The following is a 27,460-nucleotide window of genomic DNA, read 5'->3' as shown; positions in this document are numbered from 1 at the left end:
TAAGTCATTAGAACAACATTACAATGCAAGTTAATTCCAGTTTTAAAATTATTCAGAGTACAGCCTATTTCTTCAAATTATATAGTATTTGCCTAATTATTCTAAGTAAACCTGAAAACCATAAATGATGTTAAAAGGGAAAAAATGTATGAAAAAAGATTAAATAAAGCATGCTTATATACAAAGCATCAAAAAGGACACTGTAAAGGAAACCATGTGGAAATTCAAATTGCTTCCATAATAAATCTTTGTATATGAATGCCTCAAGCACTTATTTCTGAACAGCAGGCTGCTCAGTGATTCCCCTTTTCAGCTAAACTCAGCACAGGGTCAATCGTTTTTGCAGATCTGGCTGGGCTGTTTTTTTATCTGGCGTTGATTGTTTTATTGTTTTCGATGTTTTTCCAACTTGTTCCTTTGTTAGCTACCCTACGTATAGAAGGTGGGCTATTAAAACCTTAAACCAATGGAAAAGAAGTTGAGTTTTTCAGTTCAATAATTAATATAGCTACACTTCCCTCTGTAACTATCACCTCAAATAGTTGCATACTGCTTCTTGATTTAAAGCAATCAAAATGTGAGAATTAAAACTTAGATGATATTTTCCAGTCTCTTCACAGTATCCTTTTCAAGATGTCTGAATGCAAGCCAGTTAATGCCTGGAACTATGACTAGGACACACCCATGCTGACATAAATTCAGATTGATTTACCTTCAGAATCATCTGTAAATGCAGATAAGAGACAGAGGTTCAAACATGAGGCAATGTTTCATTTAGTACTACTACACAACAGATCAATTAGCAACCTAAAACTAATTTCAACCTAAAACTAATTTCAAATTCATCATTCTAGATGAATGATGCAGCAGTTACTTGGTTAGTTTCTCTCGCACTGCCAAACATACTTTACTCAACATCCTTTGGAGGCCCAATCCCAGCCCAAGACTCCACAGGGTCTTCCTCCTCATCCTACGAGATACCATGCTGCCCTTGGTTTTTTTGCACGGACCGCGTGTGGGAGTGTCGTCCCACTTGGCAGTCACCAAAAGTAAATAAAAAGAATCAGCCCACATCAGCAGAGGAGGTGAGACTGTGAAGTTCTATCAGTTTGGCAGGGACCAATGGCCACTTGGCCTGTCCATCCATGACCATCCTACTGGGTCACTGTAGGGAGCTCTGACTCTCGAAAGCTCACAGCCTGGAAATCTAGTTGGCCTCTAAGGCACTAGTGGACCTGAATCCTGTGTGCAAAGTCCTTCGGTTTGTCTTTCTTTTCTTTTTCACCCTATCCAATCCCATGCTCATTTTGGGATGTATCCAGTACATTCTAGCAGGACCTACTAAATTTTGTACAAATGCTTAGATCAATTCTCAGCATTAGAATTTAACCAATTAACCTTGATAAAAATAGTTGCTTAATTAAAACAATTCAACGGGCTCATTCTTTTAGTAACACACTGGCAACTGAAGTACTGGTGCTAACAAAATCAACAGTTTTAACAATATCCTCTACATTCTCTCCAACAGAATTAATGACATAAAAATACATCTCTAAAGATGCCCATCATCATGCAAACTCAAAGCTTCAAGAAAAAACTTTTTCCAAAGAATCAGGACTGCAATGCAGAGGCTGCGCCTGCAAGGAATGATTTCTGCCGATCAACATTTCCATATCATTTCGCTTCGCATTCAGCACAAAAGATGCTCTCAAGTATGATATGGGGGAGGGGGAGGGAAGGAAAAATGTTGTGACGTACTAAGAAAAAGAATCACTCCTTGAAGACATCTAGAACAGGAAGAGAGGTTTCACAAAACAATCATTTCTGTACCTTCCAGAATAAAATTTTGCTCCAAGTAACCAGCCATAAAGGAAATTAATGACTCTTCTACTAAATTAAATATGCCTAAATGTATCTGAACTCCACATTCATAAATGGAGGTTGAAATTATTAATTCTTTGAAATGCAATCTCAACAGAATGTTACGATTTTACAGGTATTTTGTCTGACTACTTAACTGAACTTCTCAATATTTAAAAAATGTTTATCTCGTAGTCTCAGGATTCAGTGAGCAACGTCAAAGGGCCATTGAGATATTGAATGACAGAGTTGCATGTTTTGCTTTGCATCATTACTTCATCATGACTACAGAATATTTATGATGTTGCTTGCTTAAAGACTGACAGCAGTCTTCTGTACATGTGCACAATTCCTGGAAATACCAGTATAAGCAAGTTTCTGTTATGGTTGTTGGGGGTTTTCCGGGCTGTATTGCCGTGGTCTTGGCATTGTAGTTCCTGACGTTTCGCCAGCAGCTGTGGCTGGCATCTTCAGAGGTGTAGCACCAAAAGACAGAGATCTCTCAGTGTCACAGTGTGGAAAAGATGTAGGTCATTTGTATCTACTCAGGAGGGGTGGGGTTGAGCTGAGTCATTCTGTAAGAGTTTCCCAGGGTGTGGAATGCTAATGGCGGGAGGCTTCACTGTATCCTGAGGAGGTTCTTTTGCATATGGATTGGTGCTTGATGTGCTAATCTTCTCTGCAGGGCTATTGTCGGGTGTGGAGTGTTTTGTTGGCCTGGTGTTTTTCAGAACTGGAGCCCATGCTCTGTTCATTCTTAAGGTTTCTTCTTTCCTGTTGAAGTTTTGCTTATGCTTGTGAATTTCAATGGCTTCCCTGTGCAGTCTGACAAAGTAGTTGGAAGTGTTGTCCAGTATTTTGGTGTCCTGGAATAAGATACTGTGCCCTGTTTGAGTTAGGCTATGTTCAGCCACTGCTGATTTTTCAGGCTGTCCAAGTCTGCAGTGTCTTTCATGTTCTTTTATTCTTGTCTGGATGCTATGCTTTGTGGTCCCGATGTAAACTTGTCCACAGCTGCAGGGTATACGGTATACTCCTGCAGAGAAATCCGAAGAGCAATCAAACCCAGGATGAATCAAACAACCAAGGAAAAACAGTCACCTACAGGAAAAGTGTTTTTGCCATATATCAAAGGAATTACTGATCAGATGGAAAAGCTTATGAAAAAGCATAACCTTCAAGCAGTATTCAGACCCACCCGAAAAATACAACAGATGCTACGATCAGCAAAAGACAGCAGAGACCCCCTCACCTCTGCAGGAGTATACCGTATACCCTGCAGCTGTGGACAAGTTTACATCGGGACCACAAAGCGTAGCATCCAGACAAGAATAAAAGAACATGAAAGACACTGCAGACTTGGACAGCCTGAAAAATCAGCAGTGGCTGAACATAGCCTAACTCAAACAGGGCACAGTATCTCATTCCAGGACACCAAAATACTGGACAACACTTCCAACTACTTTGTCAGACTGCACAGGGAAGCCATTGAAACTCACAAGCATAAGCAAAACTTCAACAGGAAAGAAGAAACCTTAAGAATGAACAGAGCATGGGCTCCAGTTCTGAAAAACACCAGGCCAACAAAACACTCCACACCCGACAATAGCCCTGCAGAGAAGATTAGCACATCAAGCACCAATCCATATGCAAAAGAACCTCCTCAGGATACAGTGAAGCCTCCCGCCATTAGCATTCCACACCCTGGGAAACTCTTACAGAATGCCTCAGTGAAGCCTCCCGCCATTAGCATTCCACACCCTGGAAAACTCTTACAGAATGACTCAGCTCAACCCCACCCCTCCTGAGTAGATACAAATGACCTACATCTTTTCCACACTGTGACACTGAGAGATCTCTGTCTTTTGGTGCTACACCTCTGAAGATGCCAGCCACAGCTGCTGGCGAAACGTCAGGAACTACAATGCCAAGACCACGGCAATACAGCCCGGAAAACCCCCAACAACCATCGTTCTCCGGCCGTGAAAGCCTTCGACAATACAAGTTTCTGTTAAATGGTAATCCTAAGCCTGAAAAACCTGTAAGTGACGCCTGGCTAAAATACAGCGACCAAAGACAGAGCACTGGGCAGAATTCCCCACAGCCAGGGCTGCAGCACAGTGATTGGCTCTTTGCCCCTTCACATATGGAGAGAGAGAGAGAGAGAGAGAGAGAGAGAGAGAGAGAGAGAGAGAGAGAGAGAGATCGCGGCCTAGGAAGATTTGCTTAGAAATCCACACAGTATCTACCAGCGGAAGAACTCAGCTTGCCTTTGGAAAACAGTGTACTGCCTTGTCAGAGAACTCCCCCCCGCCCCCCCCCCCCAATAACAGAGTAGACGCAGCTCCGAGTTACACGTCCACATACGAAACCAGCTTGCCCACTACTAGAGCAGGGAGGGATTTCTTGATCTTTAAGAGACTTGCGTGACGCAGAGGAACAGCCAGAATCCTTTCAAAATTTTACGTAAAGTTAAAGAAGCAAATTAAGTTTCCGTAGAGAGGGTGAAACAACAGAACCCAGCATAAAAATTGATCTCCGCTATTCTGTCCCCTGTGTTCTGACACGTGCTCATACTTCTAACTGGCTCGGTGGAACTCTGCACTTCAATGTGATAACAAGAAAGAGAGAGAGAGCTGGATCCTTCAGAAATTCTGCTCATGGAATACAGAGCAAGGCCAATCTATGCAAGGAGACAGGAGGAATAAACAGGGAGCTTTGTAGGGGAGGAAGCAGGTGATAAAAGCAAGGGTGTGGTTTGTGCTTATATTGTTTGATCTGACGGATTCGGGTGCCTAATTTGCGCTTGGCTTCTTGGTTCTAGTGTTTGGTTCCAAACGGACAGAGTTGAGGCTTGTTGTGGCTAGTGTGTGTGTTTTCCATCCTTCTTCCGGTGTCTGCTGAATCACCTGACTGGTGAGTCACCTGGCTTGATTTGGTTGGGGGTGGGGTTTGCAGTTGCACACCTATAAAAGCCTCACACACCTACTGAGCTCGCAATCTGGAGTGAGCAAACAGAGAGTTTTGTGTGGGATTTTGGCAGGGGAGTGCATTCATGTTTGTTTTCTTACCTGAGGGTAACATAAATTATACTTGTAGCAAGTGTAAGCTGGTAGGCCTACAAGAAGAGGGTACACAAGGCCTTGAGGCACGCCTATCAACACTCCCGCCTATCAAGGAAGGTGAAGAGTTTTTGGAAAGAACTCATGAAGCGCTCTTGGGAGGGCAACAGGAGGAGGAAGAGAAGGTACCACAGGGAAAGGAAGAGCACCCAACACAAGGCGGCGGCAAGTGGGAGAAGCTGACCCATGGGAACAGGAAAATCAGGAGACGAGCGGAGTCTACTATCTTGGACTTGGTTCTCACCAACAGGGAAGAACTGGTTGATGAGGTGGAAGTAGTGGTTACTCTGGGGAGTAGTGACTACATAATTTTGGAATTTAAGATTTTGGGGAACTGAAAAGCTCAGCATAGACATATACGTTGCACTTGATTCTCACCAAGAGGGAAGAACTAGTTGATGAGGTGAAAGCAGTCGGCACCTAAAATCATATAAGTAATGTCTGCTTCTTAAGAAAAGAATCCCCCCAAGATTTCATGAGACTAGACTGTGAGCTCTCAGTAAGCATTTGGGGGTTGCTAAGCAACCTCCACCAAATATTGTCAATAATTCCAAGCCTTGGATAGTGTCAGTGTGCAGAGGAGGGGAGGAGAGAGACACTAAAAACGGTAAAGAGAAGGTAAATCTGAAGGGAGAGAAGCAAAAAGGTAAAAAGGGAAAGCTGAAGTGGGGGCGGGGGGGGGAGAAAAGTGTGAGTTTGAGAGAGGCAGAGGCTGCCAAGGGAAAAAACAGAAAATGTGGGCAGATAGATGGATGAGAGAGAGGAGGAAGGGGGAGAAGCTGCAAGGAGGAGGGAGAGCTGAATGGGGGGAGTCAGAAAGACGTAGACAAGGAGGAATGAAGTAATGGGGAGAGACTGCAGGCACTGCCAGGAGTGACGACGAGGAAGAGAAAGAGGACATGAGATCCCTCTTCCAGATCCTCTTGGTCCACCAGGACCTGACTTACAATTACGTTATGTTGTATGTTATGTTACGTAAAAGTCTTCATATTGTACTTTCTGACTTACCAACATCTTTTCAGCGCTCCCCTAATTTCCACTTTTTCAGTAAGAAAAATGAAAAGGCATGTCCTTGGGGCGGAAGAAGTAACTTCCCTCCTCTAATTTTTCCAGGCCATCACATCTGTAGCCGCAGCCCTGGGATGTGTCTGGTTTTTTACCCGAGAGAGTTCTCTGACAAAACGCCCCCTTGTTAGCTTTTGCAACTCAGTGCGCCTGAACGTTGTTCGCTTACAATACAGCCTGCTCAGAAGCAACGACAAACCCCTTTGGCTGTTTCGTTGCCTACAATGAGTCTAAATTAGGAGAAAATCTTTGTTAAACGTGTAACTTTACACTCTAAAGCAAAAACTTCAGGGCCCTGCAGTTTTGGTTATGATGAAAAACTTGCAATGCTGCAAAAATAGCTCAAGAGCTGGGAAGAGCAGGCTTGACCTCTCCCACTGCAGACATGGCTCATATTAGTCCAAATCTAAGGAAAAAACTAAGCGCGAAAGGAAAGCAGAAGAGCCCATGAAAAGCGGGACGTTCTACCCCTCCAACTCTATAGCTGTATTTAACGCTCTAGATTTGAATAGAGTCAGTTCTCCTCCCTACATCATATTGGGTGAGCACCGAACTGCTTCCACTTGTTTATTCCTGAAAACACAATAAAACAGTGTTGCATTTGCCTGTAACCGTTGTTCATCTAGGTCTTAGTGCAGGCACACATTGGGACTGTGTACGCGCAGGCCTGCCGGGGAGACAGATTTTTCAAGCTCTCAATAGGTAGGGGATGCTCCACCCCCACAACACGCGTATGTGTGGGCTTCCCGCTGAAATCGGGTGTTGCTGGGCAGAGCGCCTCTGCTTCCCTCAGTTCCCTAAGCCGCCGGAGGAAGAGATAATATGATACTCTCACAGCGGGGTAGGAGGGAGGCAACGTGCGCCTGCACTAAGACCTAGATGAACGTTACAGGTAAGTGCAACCCTGTTTTCATCGTCGGTCTTACGTGCAGTCCCACATTGGGAGTATAGCCAGCTACTCGTCACCAATGGAGGAGGGTGTGAGGTGTTAGTTGAAGAGGGAGTGAAGCTCGGCTTCCCCTGCTGATGCATCTTTTCTGCTATGTGTATCCACAGAGTAGTGCTTAACGAAGGTGTCTGCTGAAGACCACGTGGCGGCTTGGCCGATGTCCTTGAGTGGTGTTCCTCGGAGGAAGGCAACAGATGAAGATTCTGCTCTAGTCGAATGAGCCCTGATCATCACCAGGCATGGCACCGTATTTATTCATTTATTTATTTATTTATTTATTTATTTATTTATTTATGAGAGCCAGTTTGGTGTAGTGGTTAAGAGCACGGGACTCTAATCTGGAGAGCCGGGTTTGATTCCCCACTCCTCCACAAAGCCAGCTGGGTGACCTTGGGCGAGTCACAGTTCTCTTGAGCTCTCTTAGCCCCACCCACCTCACAGGGTGATTGTTGTGGGGTAATAATAACACTTTGTAAACCGCTCTGAGTGGGCATTAAGTTGTCCTGAAGGGCGGTATATAAATCGAATGTTATTATTATTATTATTATTATTATTTATGGCATTTCTAGACCACCCTCCCGGTCAGACGGGCTCAGGGCGGTGTGACAACATACAACTAATAACATACAGTTTAAAAACAATAAAAACATTATAAATAAACATTAAAACACTATTCCATATACAATAAAATTTCTCAATGGGTGGATATAAATATTAAAGTGCAGCATTTTAGGCACAGGGCTTGGCTCTCGCATCAAGCCCTGCGTCACACTTCTGAGCTCCCGCATGTGTGGTGGACGGTCTTCAGTGGCACGGCCGGTGAGAGGACAGCCCAGCCCCCACCCAATGCCCCCACCTTTGTCTGTTTATACGCCATTTTGATCACTGCTATGATCCATCTGGACATGGACTGGTTCACTGCAGGCAGACCTTTCCGTGGGCCCGCATAGCAGAGGAAGAGAACCTTGGATCTCCTAAATGTCCTGGTTCTGGGTAAATAGTGAACTAATGGCCTTTTGATGTCCAGTGTGTGGAGTGATCTTTCTGACTCTTGAGGACAGGTGGGAGGAAAATACTGGTAAAGGTCACCTTCTGCTGGAGGTGAAATTTGGACACTACTTTGGGGAGGAATTCAAGGTGCAGTGTCACCTTCTCTCCAAAGAACCGTATAAAGAGAGGGTCCGATCGGAGTGACACCAGTTCTCCCACCCTTCGGAGAGATGTGATGGCCACTAGAAAGGCTACTTTCCATGGTAACAGTGAAACATCACATTGGGCCAGTGGTTCAAATGGATCCCCCCATCAATTTTGCTAGGATTAGAGACAGGCTCCACTGAGGTATGGGGGTGATCTGGGAGAAAACATATTGTTAACTCCTTTAAGGACTTGCTTAGAAGCACAGTTAGAGAAAACTGTCCTCCTGTCTATTGGCTCATGGAATGCAGAGATGGCTGCTAAGTGGACCTTGATGGAAGATGCAATAATTTCAGTAAGTACTCAAATATGAGGTTTAGTGAACAAGTGAATAAAGAATGATGTGTGGGAGCTATCCCTGAAACAAAATGATTCCATTTGTGGCTACAGGCCAACTGTGCAGAAGCTTTATGTGCGCTGAGCAGCACCTGGGTTATCTCCTCAGAGAAGATGGAGGGAGTTGGGGGTTTAAGAGCCACACTGTGAGCAATAAGGCAGGGATGTTGTGGTGTAGGGTTTGATCGCAGTATAGGAGGTCTGGGGTCTGAGGGAGGTGTCTGAAACATCCTTTGGCCATTGACCAGAGCATCGGGAACCAATCCCTGTGGGGTCAGCAGTGAGTGTTGAACTGCTGGATCCTGCTCAGTACTCTTGGTATCAGGGGGAATGCGCAGTACAGGCCCTGATCCCAGTCTATCCGAAAAGCGTCCCCTAAGGAATTTGGGTCTCAGCCCACCAGGGAGCAAAAGGTTCTGGGCCTTGGTGTTGGCCCCTATGGCAAAGAGATCGGTATTTGGAAATTCCCAGTCCTGGAAAATGGGTTAGAGATAAGCGTTGTTGATTGGCCATTCGTGCTGTGGTATGAATATCCTGCTGAGGGAGTCTGCCCTGCTGTTTGTGACCTCTGCTATATGGATGGCTTGGGGCATGGCGTTGTTCTGGATTGCCCAGGACCACAGCATTGTTGCTTGTGCACAAAGTGCGAGTGATGCAGTTCTCCCTTGTTTGTTGAGATATGAGAGTGCGGTAGTGTTGTCTGTGCGGACCTGCACTTTGTCCTGGAGTAGATCTGTAAAGGAAAGAAGGGAGTATTGGACTGTTCTTAGCTCTAAAAAATTAACATGCATTTTAGACTCCTCCACGGACCACTTCCCTTGAACTGAAAATTTACCGCAATGCCGCCCCCCCCCCCCCATCCAAGAAGGGATGCCCTTGTTGTGAGGGACGTGTCCGTCTTCCAAAAGACACTCCCTTGCGAAGGTTCATCAGAAAGGCCCACCACATCAGGGAACTAAGGACGGGACTGGGGATGGAAAGCTTGGTTTGCTGGGAAGCTAAGAGGGGACTAAAACGTCTGACAAACCAATTTTGTGATGGCCTCATAGAGACAGGTGTGAGGGACCACACTTGCGGTAGAGGCCGTAAGTCCTAAGAGCCTCTGTATGGATAGGGCTAGTTAGAAACGTGAAGTCTGGAAGCGCTTGGCTGGCGCGCTAATGACATTTGCTCTGTCCTCTGGTAAGGATGCTGTCTCTGACAGAGTGTTAAATGCTGCTCCAACGAACTGAATTAACTGAGCTGATGGAGAGGATTTCTTCCAGTTAACCACCAGACCCCCAATGATACTAAAGGTCTGTGTTGTTAGCTGAATGTGTCCTAAGAGGAGAGATCTGGTTTGGGCCACTATGAGCCAATCATCCAAGTATGGATATATCGCACATCCTCTGGGCCTAAGGAAGGCAACGGTGATGGCCATGTATTTTGTGAATACTCGTGGTGCTGAAGAGAGGCCAAAAGGTAAGGCCGTGTTCTGAAAGACCTTTCCTTGGTATAGGAAACGCAGGCGTTTTTGCTATGGTCGGGGTGTACGTTAATATGAAAATAAGCATCTTTGGATCTATTACAGCAAACCAGTCAGCAGGTCTCAAAAACTGTATGACACCAGAAAGAGCAAGCATACGAAATTTCTCAACTTTAATAAATTTATTTCACCTTCGAAGATCCAAGATGGGGCGGGTACCCCCATATTTTTTATCAACAAGAAAATAATGAGAATAGAAACCCAACAGGGGTTCATTTTGAGTAACTTCTTGAATTGCGCCTTGGCGAACAGCTCAGAGATTGCCGAGGATGAAGCCTGTGGAGGGCATCTGGACTCACTGCCCGGTGGTGAAAGTGGGGGTAGCGTCAGCAGGCTTAAACGATACTCACGGCTGAGGACACTGACCACCCAAGAGTCTGGGGTGATTTCTTGCCAGTTGTGCAGGAAGGGTGTCAGTCTGCCCTGAAAACATGGGAGAGCTGTTGGTTGTGGGGCAGTTAGTCAGAATAACGGGTTTTGTGACTGGGATTGCCTTTGGCGACTGAGGTTGCAACTGCTCGGGGCGTTGTTTGCTAGAACTCTTTCCTCCAGATCTCTGAAATGAGGAGTAGGGACGATATTGTTGGTAACTGTATCTATTAGGTCACTGCTGGTAATTGTATCAGCCCTGGTAATGATACCTGGGTGGTGGTTGTTGGTGCTGCTGCTGTCACTGAGGGGCTGGCAGTTTGGTGGTTTTTCTTCATTTGTTGAAGTGCCTCATCTGTTTTTTCCAAAAATAACAATTTTCCTTCAAAAAAAAAGTCCTCTGTTTTGGACCTCTTGTCATTTGGTAGTGCAGTCGAACGCAATCAGGAGTGGCACCAAAGAACTATGGAGGATGCCATTGATTGTGCTGAGCAGTCAGCCGCATGTTTTCCACCCAGCATTTGCTGTTTGGCCAGCCGCACTGCCTCACCCTGCAGAACTTTGACGAGGGATCTTTTCTCCTCTGGTAGGTCTTGGATATAGTGGGACAGGCGGTCCCAAAGGAAGAGGTTGTATGACCCCATGATTGCCTGGTAGTTGTCAATACAGAAGTTCAACAAAGCTGAGGAATATATTTTTCTTTCAAGAGTGTCCAACTTATAACCCTCTCTGTCCACTGGGGAGGAGTGGGATCTAAAATGGGTCTTAGACTGGATCTCATCCACGACCAAGGATGATGGTTGTGGATGGTTAAACAGGAAGGCACAGTCCTGTTGTTTCAATTTATACAGATTTTCAATTCTACAAGAAGTAACAGGCATGGATGCTGGTTTTTCCCAGATCCCATGGGCAACATCCACTAAGTCTTCAATTGCTGGAAAAGCTACTGACGCTGGTGAGTCGTTATACAATGTCTGTAACACCCTGCTTTTCAGTTTGGATACGGATGCCGAAACATCCAAGTCAAGGGCGTGAGCCATCCTCAGCATCTGTTCTGAGAACTATCTGTGATCCTCACCTGGTGATGTCGAGGTTTCCCACCAACCAACTCATTTGGAGATGGGTCAGATGCAATGTCAGACACTCTATCTGATGGGGATCCATGCTTGTCTACTTCTTCAGATCCTGAAGGAGACGGTGACCTGTTCCGGTGTCTGCAATCCAAAGATTCTGTCGGAACCGAGTACACTGATGGTGCAGGGTTTGGAGTGGTGAATGAGGAGGCATTCTGGAGCAATGAGAAAAACTCCGTCCAATTTGGTATTGGTGGTACAGGTGGGTTCAGTGGCATCCAGGGGGCTGGAGATGGTGGAGGTGCACCCGCCAGCAGCATATGTTGGTTCCAAAGTGGAGGCTGTTGCCGCGTAGTCTGTGGAATGGTAGGCTGGGCAAAAGAGCTTGGGCCCACTTGAGATCTGGTCAGAACAGGTGTCAGAACCAAAGGCATCGGATCCTGAGCGGTCGGATCGGTGTAAAAGAAGGTCTGAACTCTTCTGTTGGACAGAGCTCCTCATCTTCTACTTCGTGGATAGTCAGTGTAGGTGGAGGAGACAGGGTAGCTGGCATTGTCAACATCTCTTCTTCTACCACTACTTAAACGGATGGAAGCAGGTGACCGGTAGTGGGGTCGAGATGGTGTCGACGCTGGTCTCTTAGAATGTTTAGATTTAGACTTGTATTTCTTTGCTGTTGGTTCCAACAATGTCCAGTCTCCTCTATGAGGTGATTTCCGTTTGCCCGACGTCAATTTGCACTTTGGTTGATCATTCTGTGAGGAAGCACTTGGCTCCGACTGTTTCGTCGAAACCGAAAAATGGGAGGGCGTTTGGTCTGACTTGTGAGGTTTCAGAACCGGCTGGTCGGCATGGGAGTCAGGGGCCTGCTCAGCCGATCTCTTTGCTGCTGGCTTGTCAGAGCCCCAAAGAACCATCTGCCTTGAGGCGTGACACGCGGTCGCTACAGGCTTTGGGGGTTAATCGCTGGCAATGCCAACAGGCAGAGGTGTTGTGCAATTCACCTAGGCAAAGAAGACAGAGGTCATGTTCATCGGCATGTGGCATCTTGGTGTCGCATTTCTTGCACTTTTTAAATAATACCCTCTGGGACAGTTTGAGAACTCACTGTACAGAAGAACAGTCGATAGACGGTCCAAGTCAGCAACAGAATAAGAAGTGTTGAATAACAGCGAGCAGAAGACTAGTCAGTTAAACAATCCTATGTCGGTGCACGGTTAAGAGTAGAAGATCAGCTAGAATGCAATGGATAGCAAACGAAAGAACCTTCTCCGTCGGTGGTGAAAAAGGAATTGAAGGAAGCAGGGGCACTCTGCCCAGCAACACTTGATTTCGGCAGGAAGCCCGCATGCATACATGTTGTGGGGGCAGAGCACCCCCTACCTATTGAGAGCCTGAAAAATCCGTCTCTGCGGCAGGCCTGTGCATGCGCAGTCCCAGTGTGAGACTGCAGGTAAGACCAACGGTGAACATGCAATTGTGTGTGTTTGCGATTTTAACTCTGGAACAGAAGAATTGTGTGGCTAAGTCGTTCCCAACGGAAACACAGAATCACGATGCTGATACACCAGTCGCATATTCAGCTCCTGCCAGCTTAACCCACCAGTGGCCTTTCCTGACAGACAAGTTTCCCTGAACATCAGCAGACCTGGTGGTGGCGGACAGGAGGGGCGGGTGATGACGACTGTCACAGTCAAGGGCGGCACTCCCTTCGGGCCAAAAGAAATTGTCCTCGGAGTCAATAAAAAGATACTGCGGCCCATTCTGCTGAAAAGGTTACATCCAACTCTGCCCTGAAACGTTTTTCCTCCCCATCTCTTCCCCTGGCTTGCAACTCATATCCTGCTGCATGAAGTTGCTCCTGGCCCAGCTAGAAGAAAAATCACGAGCGGATGCATTTGGGATGGTCAGTGTCCAAAGCATCCAAAGCATAGCCAATTATTTCAGAATCTGAACTGCAAATACAAGGCCAAGGAGAGGAAGAAACACAAAAAAAAGCTACCCTGCATTGGGCAATTTTGACAGGCAGGCCAGACCAATGGAACAGCAGCAGATAAAACAGCAAAGCAGACTTTTTGTTGTTACACCAGCAATAGCTTTTCAGGGGTCACAGAGGCCTGCTTGGGGAAGGCAGAGGATGACCTACCTCTGCCAGCGGAACGTCTGCATGACCCAACACAGCCTGTGTCCCGTCCCCCCCACCTCGCCATTCTTACTGATAAATGGATGGACCAAATTAAGGGTCATGACTGTTGAGGAGAGGAAATACAGGACAAGGGAGTGCTTACCTTGCTCTTCCTCTTCCAGATCATTGGAGATGATATTGTAGAGAGTATCCAAAGCATACCCAATTATTTCAGAATCTGAACTGCAAATACAAGGACAAGGACATGAACAAACATAGACGGGTTTTATACATTCGCTTATCAGATAAGTGTGAGAAACGGGGGGAGGGCGGGGGAGGATCCTCTTCCTCTTCTGGTGCAGCTGAAGGCGACAGGATGGAAGACATCGGAGCTCCCTCTTGTAGGCTGCACTGGGGGCCAAGGAGCCGTTTTGAGGGCGCTGCACCTCATGTGTGTTTTGGGGTGTGGGAGCCTCGGCAGCTTACAAAGCCCCACTGCACCCGTTATTTCAATTCTCCTGGGAGCAACCATGCAGGCTAGGTCAATATCATTAAGAGAGGCGGGAATCGTGAAAGAAGAGCGGCTAAACATAAAGCCCTTGCAAGTCTACTTAATGGCTGAAGGGTGAGTCACGAAGGCAGCTCAGGCTCGTGGCTACAGCAGGCCTGAGGGGCTCCTGATCAAGCTTTGGGCAGGCCTGGTGGCAGCAGAAAGCGTGGCCTGCTGGTCTGGGAACACAACGCCCTGAATTCAACTCGGTCAACTTCTCAGCGGACATACAGTGGATAAAGGTGGCACTTCTCTCTCTTTTTTTTAAAGAGTTTTGAATTTTATATAAAGAAAATGACAAATTAACAAAAAAGACAACCCCCCACGCAATAGCTTAATAAAAATAACAACAAACAAAAAATAACAAGACAAACAAAAGAAAATATAAACTAAAAGACGGCTTCAGATGTTCGCCACAAAAGATACAAGTATCATTTCAAAATTTTCTCTGTTGCAAAGAAAAGCTCTTTCTCCTCATGTCCAAAACCCTCACTCTGCAAACCCACAGATCACGTAATCCTTGTTATCTAATTCATGCAAGAAGTCTGTACGAGGTTTCCATTCAACAGTAAACGAATTTATTGTCTTTTCTCTAACCAATGAAGTAAGTTTTGTCATCGTTGCTAATTCCAACACCTTTACCAACCATTCCTCTGTCGTATGCAATGTTGGACTCTTCCAGTTTTGCACATAATAGTCTTACTGCCATAGTCATCTAGAAGAACAAAGTTCCATAACTTCTTTCTAGTTGAGTATCCGCCAGTCCCCAAAGAAAAGACTCGGAAGGCGGCAGTTGTCTCCAGTGTGGGAATAGCTACTCCGCTCTTCAGCTTTCAGAGGAAGGGACAAGAGACAGTGCACGTTCGCCCAGATGCCTTCAGGGAGGGGAAGGGCAAGGAGCTGAATACCTCGGAGGGAAGATCCCTTGTGAGTCTGAGAGGGGAAACTGCACGATTACCTCACCTCATCTTGGCCCCCGCACCACCAGGGAGCTCTGGCCTCGCTCGCCCCCCTTCCCACAGCCCCCCTTGCAGCTTGAATGGCACCTGCGGGACTTCTGGAGGAACAGGAGGAGGAACTGCACTGGCCTGCGGCCCGAGGCGCTGGCAGACCACAGACCGGGCGGCTGTCACCTGCCCCCTGCCTGGCTCCTCAGCAGCAACAGGAGGCAGTGAGGTGCGTCTTGCTGCTCTCCCGGCAAGCCAACCTCTGGCACAGGTGCTGGCAGGAGCATGAGACGGGCTGGGCTCCCATTCCCGCTCTGCCATGGAAGCCCACTGGGTGACGGGGGCCAGGCACACCCTCTCAGCTGGGCCGACCTCACAGGATCGCTACGTGCTGCCCTGAGCTCCTTGGAAGAGGGGCAGGATAAAAATTCATAGATGGAGAAGATCCCAATGAAACGCTTTTCTTCAGTTTGCCAACATACATAATGTAATTTGCTCTACACAAAACACTGCCACTACCCAAAAAAGGTTCACAGCCCACCTACTGCCATACTTTCCACCCAATAAAGGGAGCTCTCCCTTCAACACCTTACTTTATATCCAAAGTGAGGCCACGATTACGTGCTTCCTCGAGAGGAGGTAGCTGACTTGCTCTAAGCTGCCCTGCTTATTTATTGCAAAACAACAACAGCCAATTGGCTGCACACATAGTGAGGCCTTGCCAGCAGCTGAGCAACAATAATGAGCGTGAGATTGCATCTGAAAACTGTGTGCGGAGATGGGAAAAGAGATAAGCAGTAGGCTACCTGGGGCTTGTCAGTCAGTACGGTCGGCTGTGCATGCCTACCATGGTTTGTGCAACGAAGAATGGTTTGAACAAATCAGTGTATTGCGACATCCAAATGCCACTACGGTCATTTTCATACCAGTCTAACTTCAACTGCAATTTGAATTGTGTAACAGTTACTACTTAAATGAAGAGTGTTCCGCACATATCTGAAATGCCTACCGATCTGTCTGGAGTACCCGGAGAAGATGGTCCATAGCTTGAATCCCAACCTCCAAGCGGTATTTCTGTAAAATTGAAGAAAAACTAAAACAAAGCAAGACAATTTCCTAATTTATTTGTTTAAAATATTTATAACCCCCTTTCCACAACAAGGATTTTAAAATGTATGTGTATATAAGTATATGTATGTGTGTGTAAATAGAATAAAGCTAGTTGTAATAGACATCAAGTTAAAACTGCAGCTCCTGCAATAAATACCATCAACAGCTGCTAATCAGTGACATCTATTAATTACTCTCACATCAAAATAATTCCACTTTCATCTTTTACAGAAAAAGTGTGTGGGAGGTTTCCATACCCTGTCCAGCAGGCCGTTCTGAACTGTGGGCGTAAGCGCTGAAAAGGGGCACGCCCAGGCTGCAGGCGGACCCCCCAGGGAGAGACGATGCTGGTTGTCGCACGGGGGGGGGGGGAGGAGGAAAAGTGATCCCCTCCCCCCCCGGACGAGAGTCCTAGGCGAAGAAGGTCCCTCCCTCTGTCCTGAACTGGGCCCAGGAATAATCAGTGAAGGCGCTGAAGCCCAGGTGCAGAGCAAGGAAAGCTCCCACTCCCCAGGCTTTCTGCAAGCTACGCAAAACTGAATGATTCCAGAAGGCTTTGTACTGAGAGGGGAGGGCTTTACCCTCAGGAACTGGTCTCAAAGAGACGCATCCGTACAGAGAGAGAGAGAGAGAGAGAGAGAGAGAGACCACAGACTTCACTACTACGTCCTGTCTGCGGCTTTAAGGCAGATCCTACTAGGTAGTTTCTACGTTGTGTAATATGTCAGTCTGAGAATTGTCTGTGCTCTGTTTCAGCATTTCTTCAACTCTGTTTTGGATTTCTGCTGGTTTTAGATCTTTGGAAATAATCGGTAGGGTTAGGGTTTAAACGGCCACAGTGTTCTGTTTGCTTTGTCTTGCCTTTTTCTCCCTTTTTTTCCTTACAGACCTCATCTAGATCTTTGGAAATTTGCATTTACATCGTTTATTGAAATGTCTTTGAACCTGACTGAACGTTGAAGAAATGTTGAAAGAAAGCATAACCTATGTCATTTATAGTCTGTCTTTCTCACTGAGACTCAAAAGAAGATTACACAGTGTGATGTAATCTGCCTTGAGTCTCAGCGAGAATAGTGGGCATAACTGACACAACCAAACAACCAACCAAACCAAACCAAACTAGAAAACATTACGGAAGGAACTCCACAGCAGAAACAGTATGGGTAGAACTACTGGGCCCTGTGAAGTACTTACAACTGGGGGTGTGTCGTCCACCTGACCAAACCCTCCAGGCTGATCTCGAGATGGAGAAGTAAATTAGGGAGGTGATCCAGCAGGGCTCTTCTTAGATTCTTGTGATCATGCCAGTGTAAACTATACAATAATCGTGGGTCTCCATTCAGTAGTAACTGAAGCTTCACTGGAGAGTGAAGCTTCTCAACTGCATGCCCACAGGCAACACATGGGAATAACCTAACCTCATTGTTGCAGCAGCACAGATCAGCACGGCACAGTCAACCGTATTAAGCTGGGGGGGGGGGGCAGCCAGTGCGCTTCATAGAGGTAACAGAAAGCGCTCCTAGCCACAAGTACCTCTACCTCTTACGTGCTGTTGAAGGATAAAACGTACGTACCTTTGAAAGCGACTTTAGTGCACGTACAGCATCCCTGCGATCTTCAAGTAAGGTTGAGGACGCTACTCTGTCACATAGTTTCTGAATCTAGAAGGGAAATACAGAACCCAAATTAGAAAAGTCATACAACTACGATTTATTTAGAAACGTTTCCTGCGGCATCTGACGAAGAGAGCTGTGGCTCTCAAAAGCTTATGCCACAATAAAGCTGGTTAGTCTTAAAGGTACTACTGGACTCTTTACTATTTTGCTACTACAGATGAACACGGCTAGCTCCTCTGTTTCCCCCTTTGCCACTGACCAAAGGGATATACAAAGAGGGCCACTCTAAGCTCAGCAAAGTTGTAGCCATTTTAGTTTCACCAAAGTATTAGAAAACAATTCATTTACCTGCCTGATTGCATTTTTTAAATGTATTTTGTAATCCACAATAAGTCTGAGAGAAAGGCAGGCTATAAATGTAGTAAATAAAAGCACACACTACTGAAGATTTAGATTTTCCTGTTCTATCCTGAATTTCTTATTTGTTAAGTTTTAGTTCCCTCTTCAAAATTAAAAGTAAAAATCATTAACATTACAAATCAAATGGTGAAAATAGGGTCTCTATAACCTTTCCCTAGAGAAATGCAATTAGGATGCATAAGCTCTAGAACAATCAGCAAAAATAAACCCCGAATTAAGAGTTGTTAATCTTCAGTCAGACACACTCTTTTTAAAATGCTTCTACCCCTGCAAAGCAGGACTCAGGGCAGCTTACAACGAATGAGAGCCAATTCAGCAACAGAGAGTGATTAAGAAAATCTTTCAAATATAACAAGGCATAGGCAGGACACGTCTCTGGCAGGATTCAGGAAAAGACAAGCCCCCCCCCACTTATCATCTCACCATCTCCATCTTCTCATTGGAACTGATATTTCTCTTTGCTCTATTTCCTTGACAACATCAGTTTGCCCATGTGACTAGCAACGCTGAACAATAACAGCTGATGGTATCAAGACCTGCAAGACCTGCTTCACAGGAGGGCAGCATAATTTTATTTTGTATGCTAGGTTTCTTGCCTCCCACGACCCACACTGATAAATGTATCAAAAACACACTGAATCTTTTTCAGCACTCTGAACACTAAAGCCAAAAATAAAAACACAAATTTGGGTAATATCTTAATAGTTGCAATTCTGCCTATTCAAGGTAATTGATATAAAAACCATCTGTTCAGATTATTCTCCACCTCTTGTATTAAAGGGTCCAAATTGTTTGTCATCATATTACCCCTCACCCAGAGAAAAACTATTGTCTTCCACATGTAGCCTGTAAATGTAGCAACTGACTCCTTTTCACCTTCAACATATCGGTCCCCATCAAAATTGACTTATCCAAATTTATTTTACAGCCTGGAATTAAACCAAAACTTTTAATTATTTTCAATGAGTGACTGACTGATTTCTTTAGGATCGTTGGTCGTCCTGTAAGATCTCTAAGACAATGGCTGCATTGCTCTAAGCTCCCAGTGAGTTTGGGGGAATGACATTTGGCCCTTTTTAGTAACAAGCCCCTATCTTTTTAGGGGAGCTGTGTCACCCCAACTCTTTTTGTAACTGTGATAGTATTTTCAGAGACTTAGCTAAGTTCCTTGGCAATACTGCCAGTCAGTTTACAACCCCTCTCACCACTCTTTCTTAAAAAACCTTTATCTAAAAAAGACTACATTGTCTGCACAAGGAAGTAATTTCTACCTCTGAAATCAGAGATTAATGGTTCTTGTTTTACTTTATGGACAATACTTCAATGCAGAAATCAACAAATGGTGATAAGGGCAACCTTACTTCATCCATAAAATAACTGGAATTATGAACGGAAAAAATAGAAAAGAGTCCAGTAGCACCTTTAAGACTAACCAACGTTACCGTAGCATAAGCTTTCGAGAACCACAGTTCTCTTCGTCAGATGCATGCATCTGTGGTTCTCGAAAGCTTATGCTACAGTAACATTGGTTAGTCTTAAAGGTGCTACTGGACTCTTTTCTATTTTGCTGCTACAGACGAACACGGCTAACTCCTCTGGATCTGGGAAAAAATGTGATCTCAGATGTGAATAAATTCAATTTATTTACAAATACACGGACCAAATCTGAAATGTTTCAATGTTTCTTCCATAAAGTCTCAATGCACACATTTACACCTTTTTTGCATGTATAAAATAAAAGGGCCGTATCTGCTTGTTTCACCAAGTTTATCAGATTGTCAATCTTCAAACATCACTTGTCAATTGTTGGCCTGCTAAAAACCCATTTTCTCAATCTCAATGTAATACTTTAGCTCCTTTATTCAACTGGCCACTCTTGATGTCAATGTCTTGTAATCAGTACTAAAAAAAATCAGCCTATATGTGGAGATCCTTCCCTGTTTTGAACATTAATGTAATCAGGTTAATGTACTGTAATGCAGATAATGTAATGCAATGTATTATTAATCTGCCTATATTTTCATAGTTTTATCTGAAAATATAAATATAATTTCAATAAATGAGGAACGCAAATTGAGGTATGCTTCACATTTTTCATTCAGTGAGAAATATTTTTTATGCACTTAAAGGATTTGGTGAACAGCAGGCAGGCGAAGGATCTATAAAAGACTGTTAGGGAAATCAGGAAGAGAGAGGTGTGTATATGAAACCAGCTTTCTTCATAATGGAGAACAGATGCAAATAGACTGGATACAAGCAGTGCTGGCTGCAGTTTGCAGATAACCTGCAAGTTGAATCATTAGGTTATCTAGCATTTCTAGAGCCAGGAGCAGTTAAATAAAAATCAGATTGGTAAAAGTTTGGTGAACATAACAGACTTAGAGCAATACGGGTAGCCATGTTGGTCTGTCTGTAGCAACAGAAAAGAGCAAGATATCTGAAGAAGGGAGCAGTGACTCACAAAAGCTCATACCCTACCACAAATTTAGTCTTATAGGTGCTACTGGACTCATGACAGACTCAGTGTAGAATAGCAAAGTGTTGGACGGAGACAAGGGAGATCTGGATTCAAATCCTGTCTCTGCCATGAAGCATACTGGGTGACCTTCAGCCAAAACGTGCTTTCTGCCTGCCTGACTTACTTACTCCAAAGAGGTGCTGTGAGAAAAATATGATCTTAGGGCTCAGGAAGGTGTGTGAATACAACTTTTTAAACGTTTTTAAGCACAAAAAAGGCAAAGGCTACTCCATATGGAACAATCTTTAAAACTCTTTTTTTAAAAAGGCAAATAGTCAATGATGGACGCTCAGAATAGAAAGCTGTTTATTCCTGTTTGTACTGCTTCATATGACCAAAGTGCAACTTTTGCACTGACCGAATTTCTAACCAGCTCTGCCTGGGAACAAGAATACGGCATCATAGTAAACGGAGTTAAGAGAGCCAACATTCGCCTTTTCAGTTTGTTGCAGTGTTTGCAGAGACGACCTGATGCAGAGTTTCAGGACAGGATCGGGGACAGCCAGGTTCCGATCCCCAGTCTGCCCTGAAAGCTCACGGGGTGACCTCAGGCCCATCATGCTGCCTCAGCCAAACCAACCTCAAAGGACTGTTGTAAGGATAAAATGGCGGAGAGGAGAATGGTGTAAGCTGCTTTGGGCCCCCTCCGTGAAAAAGGTGGAGTATAAATGAAATAAATAAAATTAAAATGAGTAAAAGTACTTGGAAAACAAAAGGTATGGCTCTGTGAGAGAAATCTCTCCGTTGCAATACAAAAACCTACCGCAACCTCCCATTTACATGGCATGATTTTGGCTTGTACTTCACAGCCCTGCAACAGCTGCCAAAGCTCATCTAGAAGACTCAGAAGAGCAAAGGCGCTCCAAAGGCCGTGTTTTAAAGCAGCCCATATTCGAGGAGGCGCCACCAGGGCCCGGGGGCACAAAGAAGGGGGCGCGTGCCGGGGGGGGGGGGCGGCGACTTAAGTCTGACCCGGTTCACTCTGCCGCGCCGACCAGCTGCGGCCGGGTGTGCGAACCTGGAACGGGAGTCGCGGGGGCCGCCCAGCCCAGCCCAGCCCAGCCCAGCCCAGCCCAGCAGGGACTCCTCCGCGAAACCAACGCTAAGCAGGGCCTCGAGGGCGGCCTGGCCGCGGCCTCCGGCTCACGGCTGGCCTCTATTGGCTGCCGGCGGCCTCAGGCCGGACTCTGGCCCGGCGCCTCCGCGACCGACCGCCCGCCCGACCGCCCGCCCCCCCCCCCGGCTGCGGCCTGCGGGCCTCCGCTTCCCTCGCGGGCGCTCCCGCAGCCGCCTGGCCGGGCCTGGCCTGGGATTCGGGGCGGCCAAGCAAAGGAGGCGCCGCGGCCAAGGCGCCCCCGCCGACGCCCACCCGGGCAGCGCCCCAGGGAGAGCCCGCCCCGCGATCCCCGGCCCGGCCGCTCACCGTCTCCGCTCCGGAGGGCTGAGGCCCGGCGCTGGGCGCGCCCATGACGCCCCGGAGGAAGTTCATCTCGGCGGCCGCCCCGCAGGCTGCGCTCCCCGGTCCGCGGCTCCGCTCGGCGCTTCCCCCTCAGCGGCGGCACTGCGCCTGCGTCAGGACGTGGCACAAAGGCGCTTCCGCCGGGTGGAGGGGCGGGGAGAGCAACCCGGCCGCGGATTCGCCGCAGGCAGGGAGAGCCTGAGTGACAGGAGAACCCTCCAAAGGGCGGCTGTTGCGTCAACATCCCCGCCTCCAGCGTTGCGCCCAGCCTTGGGCCTCCGGCGAGCAGTGCGCACGCGCGGTCGCCGTTGACGCTGCCGCGGCGCCCCCTGACGGCGGGAGGCCTTCGCCTAGCGCGCGGCCGCCGGTGGGCCGGCTCGGAGCGGGAGCGCGCAGGGCCGCGGAGGCTCCCCGCGAAACAGCGGGCCTGCGTGCCCGAGGAGCGCGGGCGCGGAGGGCGTGCGCTGCCTGCGCGGGAACAGCGCGAAGCCGCCGGCGCGGGGCCGCTCCTCTCCCTGCGCTCGAGCAGCAGCCAGAAATGCCGCGGGACGCACGCGCACACGCACACGCAAAGCACCTTGATATGTGCCTGGCCGAAAGTCACCCAGGGAGCTTCGATGGCGCAGCAGGGGCTCGAACCGGGGTCTCCCAGATCCTAGTCCACTGCCGTAACCAGCTTGCTACTCTTCACCAGCTCGCGAAAACATTTCCATCCCTTTCATCCGGTAATACCTTTTTATGGAGTCAGGAAAATTGCTGGGCTTTGGGCGCCCAGCAGCACAGATTTGGGTGGCTTTGGAACCCGCACCGGGGGGGGGGGGGCGGGGGGGGTTTCCTGTGCCTTGGTATGTACGAGCAGGTGCCGTTCAGCCACGACGCACCCGCCGGCCGGCATCCACGTGAGAGCTGGCGCGAAGAAGCTATTCGTGCCCCTTACCTAATAACTTCTCTGTTTTCATTAACCTGTACCTTTAATCGTGTACCTGTATTACCAAGGAGTTGTGCTTTTGTAATACAGCTATTTAGTTAAGGAGCATTGCCGCGTTTCCTCTCGTACAGGCTGATTAGAGGCCAACGCTGCCTCATACCCCTCGGGGGCAACTACCTGGCACAAGGGGAGGGTCTTTTATGTGTGGGGGCAAACAACCCGGAGCGGTGGCCCTGCTACACAGCCTCCAGCACCTACCTTGCAGGATCAGTGGAGGGGACTGAGCACGCACTTCCCAACCTCAGCTTCCCAAGTGGGGCGGCATGCCGGCAAGAGAGGGTCTCGCTGGGGTGCAGACAGCCCGGGTAAGGTCATAGCGACAGTGTGTGTAGTGACTAGGATTTTGGGACCCATGTTCATATCCCCACTACGCCATGGAAGAGAGAACGACGTAAGCAGCTTTGGGGAGAAAGGCAGGGTATAAATGAAGCAAATCATAAGAGCACACATCTTTCCCCCTTTTGTTTACTTTATTATAGCCTGCTTTCCCCCCCCTCCCACCCAATGGGGACCCAAAGCTCATTTTATCGTCAAAGCAACCAACAGGCAGACTAGGCGGAAAATGTATGAGGGGCCCAAGGTCACCCAGCAAGCTTCCCGGCAGTTTGTACACCACGAGGTGCCCCTTTTGGTGACACAGCTGATGCCATTTCGTGAGATGCGATCCCATACCTCCAGTCACATCCGGCTTGCAGATATGCACCGTCAAACATCACAGAAGTCTAATGAGTTACGTTGAATATGTGGAGCTTCTAAGCAGTTTGCTGTTTCTGTTAATCATAGAAAGCAGAATTATTTTGGATTTACTTTACAACTGTCAATGAAAGAAAGGAGGTAACCAGAATGAACTTGCTCACAACCAGGGCTCATTTCGAGGGGGAACGCACAGGAACACAGTTCCGGCAATTCCCCAAAGAGGTCACGTCAGGTGGCCCCACCCACCTGACTCTCAGCCATTTTAGGCCCATTTCAGCCTGGATTGGGGTCGAAACGGCCGATTGTGCCTCTGACGGGTGGTGAATCACTCTCCCACTCAGCAGGGCCCGATGTCAGGTCCAGTATATATCTAAACTGTACTGACTCCATTTTCTAATGCTTCTAGTGTTTAAGTGCTTTCTCCCCAGGTGCACCAGTTCCCAGGCAGCATTCCCACCAGAGGAGATTGTTGTGTCTAACACCGTTCCACCAAGCATTGGCCTTGAAGGAGAGCAGCTTCCCAGGACTGAAAGATGTTGTTTTGAGAACTATGGGGGGAGGCTGTTCCAGATGGGTATTGTTACTCTGTATCCTATGCTTGCTCTTCATTGGTAACAATGATCATGTACCATCCTGAGTCTCCTATTCAGGACAGTGGACTATAATGGACCTTTTCTGCAATAAAGCTTCCTTTGCCAGACATTGGACTTATTCTTGCTTCTAAAGGGAATCTTGCAGAGAGTACCTTATTTAGCCACAGTCTGACATTTTGTTACCAATCATGTCTGCGTCGGGCCCAGCGGAATCCAAGGTTGTCCCGGACAGGGATCCTTTGTTTGATCCGTATGCGTCTCCCGACAATCAACCGGTGCAAACCCAAGACTCCCAGGAGCTGGGAGCAACCGGGAACGGAACCGGAGCCTCCACTTCTACCCTGCCTCTCATCGACTTCAGTACTCGAAACGAGACCGAAAGCAATCTCGGGGCAAGGCCGAAAGCAACCGCTCTCCCCTTGATCTCGGAGCCCACCCCGTCGGAGTGGGGAGCCAGACCCCGAGAAACCAGAGAGCGCCGGGCAGGTGGACTCCATCCACGAGTCTCGATGGACGGGCGCCGAAGCCTAGAAACCGTCCCGGAACTAGATAGCAGCCAACCATGGCGATATTGGAACAGGACGTTTGAGCAGATGGAGGGGGACACGTCTCGCCGAGGCGCCCTGAGTTGGGATTATTCCGAACTTGCCCCGTGGAAGGAGCCAACGGAAGTCCCTGAACCAAGTTGGGAGCAGATACGAGGTCGCACCTATGCGGTAGATACCAGCATCTCGGCCGTGACGGGTATGGCCAAGGGAATTCTAGCCGCGAGGTCGCGAATAGTTCAAGGGGACCCTCCTCCGTGGGGCCCTTTCTCCCCGGTGAGTACAGCGAATGAAGGTTCCCTGAGCGAACAACCAGGGCCAAGTCGTATACAACAATTAGAAGCTAAGCTGATGGATATGGAAGAAAGCTTGGCTCACGCCATTCATTTAATTTCCTCAATGGGGGCAGGGGAAAGACTGTCTCCTGAAGAGATGGCGATACAGATAGCTACCCTTCAAAGTGTCATCTCCTATCCGATGGAGGAAGTTCAGCAGCGGTCGTCGCCTACCGGCGGGGGGGGCACCTATCCTGGCGAATCGGGAGAACAACCCAAGGAACTTCCCCCTCAGCGGGAAACTCCACCGAGAAGGGACCACCCGGTTGTGCCATCCGGTGAGACTCCCATCGAACCTCCTATCACGGGAGGGGATGTGCCGCCAGACGAGACCCCCGTTGAGAGGCCTACGGAAGGGGAGGAAAAGCCAAGTGATACACCGGTGATACCCCCCCATACTTCCCCGAAAACGGTCCGGCCGGACCAAGCGGGAGCACCCGTGGCTCCATCAGGGGAGGGAGCCCCTGGTCAACCGCGCGAAACTGTTCCCGTCGGGCAACCTCCGGGAGATGGTCTACCAGCGCCAAAAGGCCAGCCGACGCTTCCCAGAACAACAACGCCCGGAGGGGCAAGCCCGCGCGGCCTTCCACCCATTCGGCCTTCGCCGCTGCGGCCCCTTCCGCTTCGACCACAACTAACCCCGCCGCTGCAGCCGATACGTTTGCCACTGGAACAACCCGTAAGACCGCCTCCGACCCAACCGATGGGACCTACACCACTGCGACCCCACCAACCCACCCCTCAGCGGCCGATTATTACTCCGCCACACCAACCTCAACCGCCAGCACCTCAACCGCTACGGCCAGCACCTCCGGCATTGCCACCAGCCCTGCCGAGAGCACCGCCACCAGCCCTGCCGAGAGCACCACCGCCAGCCCAGCCGAGGCCGGCACCCCCGGCTCAACCGGTGAGGCCACCGCCAGCACAACCGGGTCCCCTCATACCTCAAGTGCCATTGAGGCTTCCGGCGGACTTCTACCCAGCCCCGGCTCCGAGGCAAGACCTCCCAATGGGTTGGGTGAAACTGGACGCCACTTTTGACGGGGATCCCTCCAAATTGGGCTTTTTTCTAGTGCAAGTCGTGCAATTCTTCAACCGGTGGGGACACCTCTTCGGCAGCGAGGCCAGCCAAATTGAACACCTCGGCTCCCGCTTACAAGGGAAAGCAGCGGACTGGTACGTAGGACTATATAATATCGGGGCCCCAGAACTCGATACTCTCCAGGGGTTGGTGGATGCTATTAGAGCACAATATGAAGATCCCTTAGAGGAAACCAGGGCCCGAACAGAATTGCAGGCCATTAAGCAGGGCAGCATGGCAGCGAGAGACTATATCACGAAATTCCGACAATTGGCTGCCAAGTGCCCCAGGTGTGAGGAGTCCACAAAAATTATTCTGTTCAAACAAGGACTTAATCCGAGACTTTTGGACAGAGCCCTCATGCAAGACAATCCCCCTACGCTGTTAGGTTGGATTCAACTTGTTTGCAAAGTGGAAAATCGCATTTTAGAAGTCCGTTTGGTTGAGCAACAACAACAAACGGGACAAAGAAGACCATTGACCTTACAGAAGGGAGCTCGGGGAGCTGGCTACGCCACCCGTGGAGCGAGAGATGCTAGATGGCAACAAGGGCTGTGTTTGCAATGCGGACAGGCTGGTCACTTTGCAGCACAATGCCCCTACCGGCCTGTGCAAAGACCTCCGCTCCAATTACGGCGTCCAACCCTTGCTCCGTTCCCTACGCTCCAACGCCCGACTCCAGCTCCACGAGCAAACAGAGGCCGCGGCGCTTCCCAAAGGCCAGCCTCAGAAAGAGGGCTGGAAGCGGAAGAAGTTATGGAATACGATCCCGCTTCCCCATCTGCAGAAGTCAATCCAGAAAGTCCCCAGTCGGGAAACGAGATGGATCTGTCGTAAAAGGGCCCAAACGACAGATCCGCCCCAAGCCCGTCCCTGCACGGAACCGGCCACCTGGGTCCATTTTATTCATGCCAGTGACTTTAATCAACCCAGAGAGAAAAATGCACATTCGGGTGCAAGCTCTTATTGACTCGGGTTGCTCAA

The 27,460-nt window shown here is 48.2% G+C and overlaps 1 protein-coding gene across 3 annotated transcripts in view; it reads right to left on the bottom strand.

Moving 5' to 3' along the window:
- The window catches only part of USO1 (USO1 vesicle transport factor), a 92,400-nt gene extending 68,484 nt beyond the window's left edge, over window positions 1–23,916 (bottom strand). The window contains exons 1-4 of one of the 3 annotated variants that reach the window (XM_054991380.1): window positions 23,899–23,916; window positions 17,800–17,886; window positions 16,125–16,189; window positions 13,782–13,861 (exon numbers count right to left, since the gene is read on the bottom strand). In XM_054991380.1, coding sequence (XP_054847355.1) covers window positions 13,782–13,861; window positions 16,125–16,159 — 115 coding nt within the window. In that variant the 5' untranslated portion in view covers window positions 16,160–16,189; window positions 17,800–17,886; window positions 23,899–23,916. Of the gene's footprint in view, window positions 1–13,781; window positions 13,862–16,124; window positions 16,190–17,799; window positions 17,887–22,202; window positions 22,367–23,898 lie in introns of those variants that run through there. The other 2 variants (XM_054991378.1, XM_054991379.1) reach the window with 2 other exon arrangements.
- Between the last annotated feature and the right edge of the window lie 3,544 nt (window positions 23,917–27,460).

This window comes from Eublepharis macularius, chromosome 11, assembly GCF_028583425.1.
Source record: "Eublepharis macularius isolate TG4126 chromosome 11, MPM_Emac_v1.0, whole genome shotgun sequence".
NCBI lineage: Eukaryota > Metazoa > Chordata > Lepidosauria > Squamata > Eublepharidae > Eublepharis > Eublepharis macularius.
The sequence above is the reverse complement of the archived record's forward strand: the minus strand, read 5'-3'. Positions and strand labels throughout refer to the sequence as shown.